Consider the following 12314-nt stretch of genomic DNA (forward strand, 5'->3'; position numbering starts at 1 on the left):
TTCAAGGACAGGTGCCTTGCCTGAAGCAATGACCAATGACCGAGGCGTTGGCACTGAGCACAGGGGCTTGGCTGAGTGACCTCTCCGTTAGTCTTTGTTGGCCCAAACATCTGGGCAGCAGGAGCATCTCTGGGGTTGAGTGGGCCACATCATCTGGTTTCTCGCAGTCGTCCAGGAAGATTGGCTGGGTAGGGGTGAGGAGGAGGAGGCCAGGAGTGCCCACTCTGCTCCCTGCCCCGGGCTGGTGTCAAGGCCGGGAGGTTGCTGGTGGTCTTTGATTGGGCTTGTAGATGTGCCACTCTGATTGCTGTCCTACTGGCCCAGGATGATCCAGGATGACCTCCAGACCCAGCATGACCTCATCCTAATTTCACTAGTCACATCTGCAATGGCCTTGTTTCTAGGTAGGGTCGCATTCACAGGACCTGGGGTTCAGGACGTCAGCATCTCCTGGGGGGACACGGTTCTACCCCTAGCAACTTGTTTCCTCTTAGAAACCTAAAGAGCACGCCATTTTCGGGTGCCCAGCCTGTGTATCAGGCAGCAAGTCAGGCACCGACTCGAGGTGATGACGGGACTCTCAAAGGGCTGTGCTCCCGTGTACCAGCTCTCCTGGGCCCGGAAGAGGGCTGTGGGAGGCAGAGAGCCCCTGGGAGGCTGGGGAGAAGGCCTCTGCTGGAGTCTGTCCTGAGCTCCAAGAAGCTGGCTCTGAAGGGGTGAGGGTAAGAACGTGCTCTAGTCACTTTCTCATTGCTGTGCCCAGAGAGCTGACAAGAGCAACACAGGGGGAGGGAAGTTCATGTGGGGCTTACGCCTTGGAGGCTTCAGTCCACAGAGGACCCACTCCATTGCTCGGTGCCCCAGGTGAGACGGAGCATCATGGTGGAAGGGTGTGGTGGAGGGAGCTGTGCAGGACATGGCAACCAGGAAGCAGACAGAGCTCTGCTCACCAGGGACAAAATGTAACCCCCAGGCACACTCCCAGCTCCCACCTCCTCCAGCCACAGCCTACCTGCCGGCAGTTACCACCCAGTTAATCCCTTCACGTGAATGAACGCACTGATGGGGTTAAGGCTCTTATGACCCAATCATTTCACCTCTGAACTTCCTTGCCTTGTCTCACACGTGGACTTTTGGGGGACACCTCACATCTAAACCATAACAAAGCTCTGGGCTCAGTCAGGCCTGGGGACTCCACTGAGAACAGTGTTTCTGTAGGGGAAGTTTGTCTTCTGGGGCTTCGTGCTTGGCAGGCTCTGAGCCCACAGTGTGTGGGGATGGCCCAGGTTCAGCAGGGCTTCTGGCCCCGGAGTTGGGTCATGGAGTTCCTGCAGGAGTGCGTCAGAGGAGCCAGCGCCCAGGCCTGGAGGCGGGGGTCGGCAACTGATCCTAGCGGGGGATTCTCGCACTGGCTGCAGCGCGCTCACCACACGTGTTTGGCGAGGCAGGCTGATGTGTGGCGGACACCCTCTCAGTGTCTCCCCCAGATGGACGCACCCTTAGCCCATCAGCCAGTGCAGAGGAGGCCCTCCTGCTGACTGCGAGACCTGGCTGGCTGCTGGGAGGGGAGCGGTCTTTGTGGAGGGCAGATGAGCAGCTGTGGCTCTACCTGCCCTGCCCAGGCCGGCTCTGAGAAGGCACCAGCCCTCTGTTCCTCAGAAACGGACCCTGAGCAGCTTCCACAGGCTGCTCTTCTGCACTCTTCTGCTCCCACGTTTTGGGGCCCAGTTCAAGAGTCCTGAGGACATGCTGGCTGTTCCTCTTTGGCCACCTGGGTGCCCTGTCCCCCATGCCCTATGTGAGGACTGGGAGGAAAGTCACAGAACTAGCTAGGTAGGGATGGAAACGAAGTACTAACAGAGGGGCTGGTGTCTGAGGGCTGGAAATGGCCCATTGGCCAGACCCGTGCTGCATATGGTGGCCAGGAGGCCGGGGCAGGTTGTGGGGAGGGGTTGTCCCAGCACGCTTGAGAAGCCGTCTTCTGGAACTCTGCTCAGGGGTGAATCCTGTGCTCGTTTCTACCCTTGAAGCTGTTGTCTTATTGCAGATGTCCTCAGCCAGGACAGTTGGGTTCCTTGAGGCTGTGTGTTCCTCCTGAGAAGCAAGCCTGCTGTATCTGGCCACGGGAGACCCCGGTCAGCAATCCCATCACCAACTGGGATGGTGGGGGGGCGGGGCAGCCGGAAGCTACGTTAAAGGGCCCAGACAAATATCCTTAGGAGTAAATCACTGCATTTTTAATAAAACATATCTAGAAATTCCCAAGATTTCAACAAACAAACAAACTGAAAAAATCAGGGAATCTTGTTATATTAGCCAAAAACAGGAATGCTACATTCCAGAATGGAGGCACCAATGAATTGAGAATGTCTAAGGCAGCCTTTGTGTTCTTTGCAGCATCGGAGGAGCAAGACGAGGGCACTCCATGCTCAGGACGCAGGGTTCCTCGCCTGGGCAGGCCCCAGGGGCCAGCTGGTCCCTGTTCACTGCCTGGCGGGCGGAGGCCGCGGGCTCAGTAGATGCCTTGCTTAGGCCAGCCCAGCTCCCGGGCGTAGGCGCCTTTGCAGCTTCTGATCTCATAGTCAAGTTCCAGGCACTTGTTCAGGCCTGGCACCGTGGACCTCCAGCCGATGAAGCCCTGGGTCGTCTGCGGGACTGGGGGGGACGGAAGGACCTGGAGTGCAAACACAGGTTAGTCACCGAGGGCCACGGCCGCAGGAGCAGTCGGCGAAGGTCCCCAGGAACGGCTGTGAGCCTGGGTGTGGAGCAGACAGACACCAAAGCATTGAACATGGTTACCTTGCCATGCTTAGCATGCTTGATTTATGCAATTCATGACCTCCAGGAACATAATTTTACTTAAAGAGCAAAAAAAAAAAAAAAGTTAAGGCTCAGAAATATCCAACATTACAGTCCTCACTGCCCTTTATAAAATATGAGACAATGTTGTCAGATGGTATTCTGCAACACAGTGCATCTTCCTGATTTGATTAGAAGACTCTCAGATACGTTCTCTCTCTCTCTCTCTCTCTCTTTCTCTCTCTCTCTCTCTCTCTCTCTCTCTCTCTCTCTCTCTCTCTCTCTCTTTCCACCCTGTAGAAACTGAAAGGCAAACTGTAGGAATAGAAAGCAACTAAACTTAATTTAAAAGCCAAAAGGAAACGGGCTTCTATCTGAAATGGAAAAGCACAGCTTCGCTAGTCAATTCCTCGGGCACACTTGGAACTTTGGGAAAACACGGGTTCGTGTTCAGGCAGGTTCCCTCCTTTTAAAACAGTTCGTTCTGCGTTCACATGTATTTGCACAAAAGCAGCGAAGAGGAGTATTTGTTCTCACAGAAGAGCGTCACCAAGCCCGGGACCTGAGCTCACTCGTACTAACCGGCTTCTCCAGCCGGGCCAAGCGGGAGGTGGCATCCCGGGTGGGCTGCCGCTTGTGGATGAAGCCCCTTCGCACATCTTCTTGGGGAAGTAGGGGAGTCAGTCTCCTGGGGGCCACGTGTAGGGAGGGTCATCCGTAAACACCAGAGGGCCCAAGTGTCCCGAGCCAGCTGCAGACACCCCCATTCAACAGGGAGGACACTGCCAAGTGCTGCCCACCCAGCCCGACCCTCAGGAGCAGACTAGCACTGAAGTCTCTCCCCAGCCTGAAGAAGAAACGCAGTTGAAAACCACCCCGAGGTGTCTCACTTCACCTGCTGGGCGGGCAGAGATGCCGACACCTTGGCTAACGAGGGCATCGTGGGATTAAGAGCAGGATTGCCGTTATCACTGACAATGGAACTGCAGGTGACCTCTGACCTGACAGTTGCCCGGCACGTGTCCCGACATCCTGAAGTCTGCACTCCCCACGCCGGCCTCGGGGTGAGGTGTAATGGCAACCGGCCATAACCCACAGGCTGCGACGGGGGCCACCATCGGTTTGGCTCTGCACTGTGTGCTCTTAGACACAGCACCCCCAGGACAGGCCTCTGAGAGACACAGATGCAGAAAAGGATGCCAGGTGAGAGTGTTGGGTGACAGAGTGACAGGGCTGGAGGCCGCCCACACGCCTGTCTCTGCAGTCCACCAGGGAAGGTGCACAGCCCTGGTGACCGTGGCTCCTCGAGGCAAGAGGGCCACTCACAGACTTTGGGCATTAAGGTCACTTTTAACAATAACAGTGACTGTTAGTCACCCAAGGCGTGGGAGGTGGAAGAAGGAAGAAGGAAGCCACGTCTCATTTGCTGGGCAAGTGTGGAGAGAAGCAGAGGCCACTACCTTTCCACCTGACGCTAGGTCCTTGTCCCTGGGCACCAAGTCCCACCAGCTCTGCCTGGTGAGTGCGGCTGGAACCTCTGGCCCTTGCTCTGGAGCAGGAGGCTCACTGGAAGGAACAACAGGCCTTCGTCTTCTCTGTTTCAGGCCAGAAGGGGTTTTCTGGAGCCCTTTGTGGCCGAGGGAAGGCCCAGCCTAAGAACAGGCAAGGCGCTGGCGGGGACGGCTGTGGCTGAGAGACAGCAGAGGGAAACGGGCCCCTGGCCACTGTTCCTTTCTGGGGTGGAGGTAGAAAGGTACCCTCCAGAGCTGGCCCTCAGTAGTGGGGCACTCTCAGAGGTGCATGGCACACAGGAAGGCCTCTGGGAGGAGCACCCCTAAAGTGCCACGTCCTTGCTGGCCAGGTCTCCCGGGGAAGCGTCCAGGTCCTCTCTTCTCTGGGCTGCGAGGTCATTACTCTGCCCTCCACCCCGTGCCATTCTCTCCTCAGCAACCAGAGCAACCTTGGGCTACTCCACCACCCTGCCTGCCGCTCCCGGAGGCTTCTGCTGTGGACCGGACTCAGTCCCGGACCCTCCTGCCCCCCAGATCCAGCTTCTCACCTCACCCCGCCCTCCACCCACTGCAAGGCACATGGCCTCCTCTGCTGCTCCTGGAACAGACCAGCGGTTCAGCCTCAGGACTTTGGTTGGTGCTGTTCCCTCTGCCTGGCACGCCTGGCCGTGCCTCCTCCAGTCCTCAGCTGAACAGGCGCCTCTGCAGGGAGCCACTCGCCCCCAGCCCCTCCCCTCCCACATCCCCTGCCATTCCCTCCGTGGTTTCCAGCGCAGTGTCCCAAGACTGGTTTCCTGTTCAATGTTGGCTCCCACCTAGACCTGTGGACTGGCTCTGGTCTTCCTGCTCAGTCCCTGCCCCTGGCCCCTGGCCCCGCTGACCAGCACTCTTACAGACGCCGGGTCCTGGTGGGCCCTTTAACACAACATGGCCTGAGCTCTGACGTAGGCGCTTAGCTGAGCCCCTGACTGTGGTCTAAGGGGGAAATGGAGACAGAGAGGCCAGGCAACCTGCCCAGGGCCACACGGGGTGTGGGGAGCAGTGGAGCAGGACTTGGACCTGGGGTCTCCTTTTGGAAACTTCCCGCCCTGATTTCTGGGTGGAACCCCCCTTTCCTTGGCCTGCCTCTGTACCTGCAGGTCGGGCAGTGGCACCGGCAGGTGTGGTGTTCCACCTGCTGTGACTGGGCATCTGGGCTGCACAGGGTGTGGGCACCAGGTGGCACGTGCACGGGCGCCCCTCTGTTCTTGCCTTGGGCAGCCGAGGGGGCACGGTGTTCAGTGAGGCCATTTCTTACTGAGGGAACTGAGCATTTAAGCGTGACTTTGCAAACCTTGATGTATTTCTCCACAGGGGTCCCTTGCCGGATGTGGAAACGCTCCGGAAGCTGGATTCTGGGCTTTGGGGTGTGGGATTCTTCTTCACCCTTGATCAGCTGTAAGAGATTTCCAAGATGGAGGCCTCAGGCTAAGGTCCCCCAACTCCCCCCCAAAATCACATAGGCTCAGACTGTCGGGTGGAGCCGGTCCCAATCACACAGCGGGAAGGCAGCTGGGGGACCCCCGTCCCTGGGGGACTGCCACCCCCTCCCGCAAGCTCAGGTTCCTGTGTGGGGATGAGAGAAAACCTGCAGGCAATGGACTCAAGTGAAAAGAACACCAGCAAGGTCTCTGGACCAACCTTCCAAACGGTGTAGGAGAGCCCCTCTGAAAACCCAGCTTAATTACATACAAGGAATATTAGCATAGGCTGATTTTATGCATATTATATTAATAAGGCCTCATTTTGTACATAAAATTTCAAATTGTATAACTCTCTAAGAATCTTAACAACTCATTAAGAATGGCGTAATTTCAAAGCCAGTGCGTGGTGGGTGCGGCCGATGGTCCCTGCTGTCTTGAATCACAGTGTTTGAGTGATGTGACTCTTGGGTACTGTGTCCCTTCCAAGAAGGGTGGCTTCCTGGTGTCTGGCCAGGGGTCCTCTGAGAGGTGGTAAGCTGGCTGGTGCCCAGGGAAGCCCATGCAAGCTTCCTGTGTGTCTCTATGGTGTTTTTCTAAGTCATGTGCTCTGGGTGCAGATTTCCCTTGAACATCTGGATTCCTGGGTGTGTTGAAGAAGGGTGTGTGCCTGGCCCGTGGCAGCACTCGCTAGGCTGAGGGTGGCCGCCTCCTTGCCAACGTCCCCACCCCTCCCTATGAATTGTGGCTGGCCTCTTCTGCTTTCACTGGCTGAATGTGCAGTGCCCCTCACAATCACCCACGTCGCAGACTAGAAGCGAGAGGTCAGACGGCTGTGGAATTAGACCCCCCAGCTTTTCTTCTTGACGTGTCCCTTATTAGTCATGTGACTAATAGTCGCAGTACTTTGAGATCAATTCCTAATCTGTTCGGAGGGCATAAAGTGGCAGCTCTTTCTGCACAGGGCCCTCGTGCAGATTAAATGAGCTGGTTCTGACAAAGCACCCAGCACGAGCCTGGCACACAGTAGGTGCTCAGTCACTGGTGCAGGCAAGGAGACATCTGCTTTCATGGTCAGCGATCTTTGCCTGCCACACACTCTTTAATCGTATTCTTGTAAATTGGACACTTAGTGAGCACTCGTTCTCCAAAACGACGGACTCTGGCCTTGAGGCTGGTGAAATGCATGCTCACCTCCTCTAAAGGGGTCGTTAAGAATCCCCAGTTCTGGGCCCAGTTTTTCCGTGCTTCAGACTCAGCCTTCAGACGGTATTTCCTGAAAAAGAAAGTTCCTGAGTGCCGGGCAATATTCGGTAATGGCTCAAGCCACAGACTGCGGAGCATACAGTTTCACGTTCTCTGTGCGCACTGACGGGACAGTGGTCATGCTGGGCTGGGGCTGGGGCTGGGGCTGGGGCTGGGCCCCACGGCCGGGCAGTCTGAAGGAAGAGAGGCCCTGGAGCTGCCACCTGGGGAGGTGGTGGGTGACAGACAGGGCTGGGGCCGTCCACTTGAGGGGACTGAGTATGGGCTGGCCCTGTGACCCACAGTCATGGGTACACATTCAATAATTCTGTAAGGACCTGGTCCTCCAGGCCAGGACTGGTAGGAGGGGCAGGTTTTAAGGAGGTGCTTAGTCCGGCACCTCCTTAAATATCACTCTCAGGGTCCTCACCCACCGCCTAACCCAGCCTGCCTTCCTGCCTTGCTGACTCTGATTTCTCCCTAACTGGGCTGGGCTGCAGTTGACAAGCTAGTGTGTCACATTTTGCAATTACCTAATTAAACATTTAGTCATTTGGATTTTTAGTTCCATTTCAGAATCAGTATCTCTACCTCTCCCCGCGTCTGAAGAGTTTTAGAGGCCCTGACTAAGATCTTCACCCTGGGCCCTGAGCACCTAAGCAGGGTCTATTTCTAACAGAGATGTAACATGCGCAAAAATACGAGTTGCATACATAATTGGTAAGTTTTTCTGGTAGTCATATTGAAAACAAAAATATCCAAGTGACATTAAATTTAATAATACCTTTTTTTTGGATGAATCTTTGGAATCTGTCGTGTATTTTATACTGATAGCAAATACCAGTTTGGACCAGGTACATTCCAAGTGATTAATAGCCTTGTTGGACTTGGACAGCACAGTCCAAGCTCTTACGAAGACCCAGTTCACAGAGGAGGGGTCATCTGATTTGGGTACTGAAGGATGAGGAGGAGTTTGCCTGGTGAAGGAAGGAAAGGGCATTCTGGGTAGAGGGACAGGTCCTGCTATGGTGCTATGGGGAAACTTGGATGAATATAAAGATTTTAAAAAGTTAATAGTTGTGATAGGGATAAGGATGCTGGGTTTCCATTTGTGAGAGTGATATGAAGTTTCCAATAGAAATAAATTCTTTTTTCAGTGAAGCAGCCAAGTTAAACTCAACTATGGAGTGACTTATGATGATGATGAGGAGCTGGTGGGTAGACAGCTGAAGTTCAGGGTCGGCAAGCCCAAGCTGCCCTGAAACTCCACTGCATCCAAATCAGCCACTTCCTTTATTGGCTGTTTTCAAAGAAAAGGAATAATATCAGCAGTCCTGCAGAATGCCCAGGGAAAGCTCCACTACAGAGTCTACTGCACGAAAATTGTCTAGAAAAATGGATCTATTTTTAACATTAAAATTTCTTATTGCTTAAAAATACAGGAAAATTAAGAAATAAAGTGCACATGTATCCCTCCTTCTAATTGAACAATTATTAACAATTTTGCTTCTTCTTCTTCTTTTTTTTTTTTTAAATCAGTAAATCTTAAAAACAAGAACATTTCCTAAACTGGCCCCAACAAGCAGACCTGAGCCGTTGTTCCAAAACCTTTCCCACCTTCACTGGGGGCAGGAGTGCGGGGGTGGGGGGACCCTGGGTCACCCTCCCTCCCTATATTGTCCCCTTTCCTCAAGGTGCTGACTCTCCTCTGAGTACTCCCCTCGAGCCCAGAGCTCGTCCATCTCCTGGACTTGGTGGGACTGAGGCCGCCAGGTGCACTCCGGGGAGAGAACCGCCCAGCCCCGGGGATAGAGGATCCCTGGTGTTACCAGATCTCGTCCTGCGCCACAAAGTTCATGCGCTCTGCGGCGGCGGAGCCCAGCGGTTTCTGAGCCATGACCTGAGGTTTCCCAGCACCCCGCAGGCTCAGGACCTGGGCTCAGCGTCTCGCGTCGCTAGGGAGACCGGTTGCCAGGCAACGCGGGACGCGGAGGCAGAGCGTGCGCACCTGAGGCGTGGGGGCTGGGTGCTCACCGCCGCCAGGGGCGCTTGCCGAGAGCCCCTGCTCTCTGCTGGTGTCTGAGCTCTGGGTCCGCCAGCCTGCCCACCTGCTGCGCTGAGGGACACCTCTAGACTTGACACCTTGCCCGGTTTAAATCCATTCCTGCAATGGGAGCAGCAGTCACAGGTCCCTCCTGGCCCTTGTCCATGACTGGGCAGAGCTGAGTGCCGCCACTCTGTGATCTTAGGTAGGTGGAGTCAGAGGGTCCCTCTGAGCTGGCCTCTCGCCCAGGGTTACGCTGGGAGGTCCATCTGCACGGTTGCCAGCAGCCCTCTATGTTCATTTCTACCCCCGAATGCTGTTCCATTCTGGGGCTCTTGGACGTGGCCTTGGAGCATCTGGCCACCAGGAAAGACCTGCTCTGAGTGTCGCTGCAAGTGTCTCTGGAGAACGCTCAGATGCATTCCTGTTGGTGCCCACTCTCTAAGACATTCCCCAAATGAAATTAATCAGTTAATACCACCCAGACCCACGCCCACTCGGTCTTCTCTGGTGCCCATCGGCACTGATTGTGTTGCTGAGCGGCTCACCAACGAGGCTGTGGGCCTGGAACGGACAGTGAGCCTGAGGCAGCCACAGAGGCCCGGGGCACAGGGTAGGGGAGTGCTTTTCTGGCTGGGACGCTCAGCCATGAGACACACGGTGGGCATCACTGCCTTGGGCTGAGGGACAGCAGCAGCAAGCCTCAGCTGACCTACGGGGGCCTCTCAGACGACTGCATGGCACTGACTGGAGAGGGAGTGCTTTTATCCTCCAGTTGGGGGTCTGCGGTGCTCCCTGGGGTCTCCCTGGCCCCCCTCCACAGGCCTGAGGCTGCTCAGCTGGGATGGCCCCCTTGTGACAAGCCCACACCAAGCAGCAGGTGCTCTTCTTGCCAAGGTCCAAGATGGGGATGTCCCAGCTGCCCACTTGGGCAGATGGTGATGGCCAGGGGGGCTGGAAGTGTCTGAATCCATCACTCAATCCACTAACGACTTAGTCTCCCCGTGGCTGAGCCAACAGGCCACGGGCTGGGTCCAGCTGTGTCCAGCTGTGAGGGTGGACAGGTCTCCAGGTGGGCCAGGGCATTCTTTGTGGCCTTTTCTCGAAGTTCGATATTCTGGGAAGAGTTAAGTGGGTGGCTAGGAAGAGAGATCCGTCAGGCACAGTGAGGGAAGGTTCTGCTCCCCTCGGGAAGCCGCTAAGACTTTATGTTCAAATGATTAAGCGAGGAGAAGCTGGCCTACCGAACGTCTGTCTCCGCCTGACCTCGAGGTCATTCATTCCCCGATGTGTCTGATGCCAGTTAAGCTCTGGGGACGCTGGAGGGAGCTGCAGCAACAAGGAGCTGCCTTGTCAGTGTGGTGGACGGGCACTGCAGCAAGTGGACAACCACAGGAGACACCAGGGGAGGGACACGCTTGAATAAAGTTAAATCAGGGTATGGTGCCAATAGTGACAGGGACAGGAGAGGGCTGGGAGGGACTCTTAGAAAAGGGTGGTCAAGGGAGGCCTCTCTGAGGAGGGGATATCTGAGTACAGATCTGGTGGGGGAGGGGCTCTGCAAAGGGATAGAAGAGTTCTCTGTGGGGCAGTGCAAAGGTCCTGTGGTAGAGCCAGTGTGGGAGGTCTGAAGAACACAAAGGAGAGTTCCCTGGAAATGGAACAGGCCAGCCCTTTTGGGAGTCAGTCTAACAAGAAGGTGAGTGTAGCCCCATATGTGAAATGACAGCGAGGTGTGTGTACGTGATTCAGGGTGAACCCCAGACGAGGCAGAAAGGTGCAGAGGAAGTGGTGAGTGATCTGGGTCTGGAAGGGTGCACAAGAGCTCGCAGTGCCCGCTTCCCTCAGAAGTAACTGCACAGGTGAGCCTCCGGGATCGGGTACTGGCCATCCAACTACAGGTTCTGGGATGCCACCTGGGCTCAGGTCTCTGTGGTGCGCCGTGGGCAAGTTGCTCACCCTCCCTGAGCCCTAGTTTCTCTCATGGGTGAAACAGAAAACTGTGGGTCTCTGGCAGAGGCCATTTTTGCACCTAAGACTTATTTTTCTTGGCAAAACTGCCCTTCAGCATGGATTTCAAATGGGAAGAGTGGAGAGCGAGGGGGAGGCCGCCCTGCGCCGGCGGGTGCGGAGGGGAGGAAATATTTACAGCTCGCACAAGTTTCGCTGTGTTCCTGTATATTAATATTTTTTGGCCTTCTCTCAGTTCTTGGGGACCGTTTATTTTTTATTTTTTCGTTTTGCGGTTGCTTTATAAAACATTTTGACAACTGGAGCCAACTGCTTCTTTTTTAGTGGGTGAGCTGGAGCACTTTCTTCTTCCTCTGATGATCTTTTCCTCGAGGCGCGCTTCGTGCCAGCTGCTCCCGCCAGAGCTGAGCGCGGGCGCAGGCCGTGCCCCTGGTGGCCCGGCGGATCCTACGCGGTGCAGAGCGCGCTCCGCGCCCCATCGCGCGCCCCTCGACCCGGTGGGGCTCTGCCTGGCCTCGCAGGCGCTGGGCGCACCACACGCCCGCAACAGCTGACATGGTCCGGGGCCTGGGGAGGAGGAAGGCGCCGCCCCTCCCACAGGCCCTCCCCATTTGACCCTATGACGCTTCCGGCTCCAACTAGCAGGCCGAGGACCTTGAGCGGCTCCTTGCCCCCTGCCTTCTCCTCCCAGCCCCTGGCATGGGAGAACAGCCCAGGCCCGTGCAAGCAGGCAGGTGCCAGGGAGAGACCCAGGTCCACTCCAGACTGAACTGTGCCGGCCTCGTTCATCTAGGGGGACGCGCCCCGAGGCTGAGGCAGCACCGGGATGCCCACCAGCTTCCTGGGGACGCCTTTCCATGGTCTCCAGCCCCCTGCCCAAGGAGCCTGGTCGCCAGCGTGTTCTGAGGCGTTGGTCGCAGCGCCCAGCTGAGCCCAGTGGGCTTCTGAGCAATCTTCTCTTTCATTCCAGACCTTTCTTCAGCTGGGCTGCCGGCGGGGAGGCTTCCACCCGGCAAAGTGCTCAGGGAGGGTCAGAGAGGGTTGTGAAGGGGAACTGGATCACTAGGGAGAAGGGGCAGGAGGGAGAAGGTCCCACTGCTCACTGTGGGGCCAGGCGGCTCCTCGCCCTCACTGCGGGCTTGACACCAGCACAGCTTTGAGCCGCTGGTCTTCCCTTTATTCAGCAAATATTTATTAAGTCTCTCACATGTCCTAGACCTTGTGCCAGCTCCCTGGAACCTCGCAGGGACCTGACAGACCTAGTTCCAACCCCCAGGAAGCTCC

General features: G+C 56.1%; 1 protein-coding gene across 2 annotated transcripts; it reads right to left on the reverse strand.

Annotated features, from left to right (window-relative positions):
• Positions 1 to 2294: 2294 nt before the first annotated feature.
• C2H20orf85 (chromosome 2 C20orf85 homolog) lies at positions 2295 to 8977 on the reverse strand. 2 transcript variants are annotated; one of them, XM_047541365.1, is made up of 5 exons: positions 8845 to 8962; positions 7803 to 7992; positions 6965 to 7048; positions 5644 to 5745; positions 2295 to 2674 (listed from the first exon to the last, which is right to left on the reverse strand). In XM_047541365.1, exons 1-5 carry the CDS (start codon positions 8910 to 8912, stop codon positions 2513 to 2515), a joined length of 606 nt encoding a protein of 201 aa, XP_047397321.1. In that variant the 5' UTR covers positions 8913 to 8962; the 3' UTR covers positions 2295 to 2512. The 2 variants fall into 2 exon arrangements, with proteins under 2 accessions (XP_047397321.1, XP_047397322.1); XM_047541366.1 differs by lacking the exon at positions 7803 to 7992 and having other exon boundaries at positions 6965 to 7046; positions 8845 to 8977.
• Between the last annotated feature and the right edge of the window lie 3337 nt (positions 8978 to 12314).

The sequence above is a fragment of the Sciurus carolinensis genome, chromosome 2 (genome assembly GCF_902686445.1).
Source record: "Sciurus carolinensis chromosome 2, mSciCar1.2, whole genome shotgun sequence".
Classification (NCBI taxonomy): domain Eukaryota; kingdom Metazoa; phylum Chordata; class Mammalia; order Rodentia; family Sciuridae; genus Sciurus; species Sciurus carolinensis.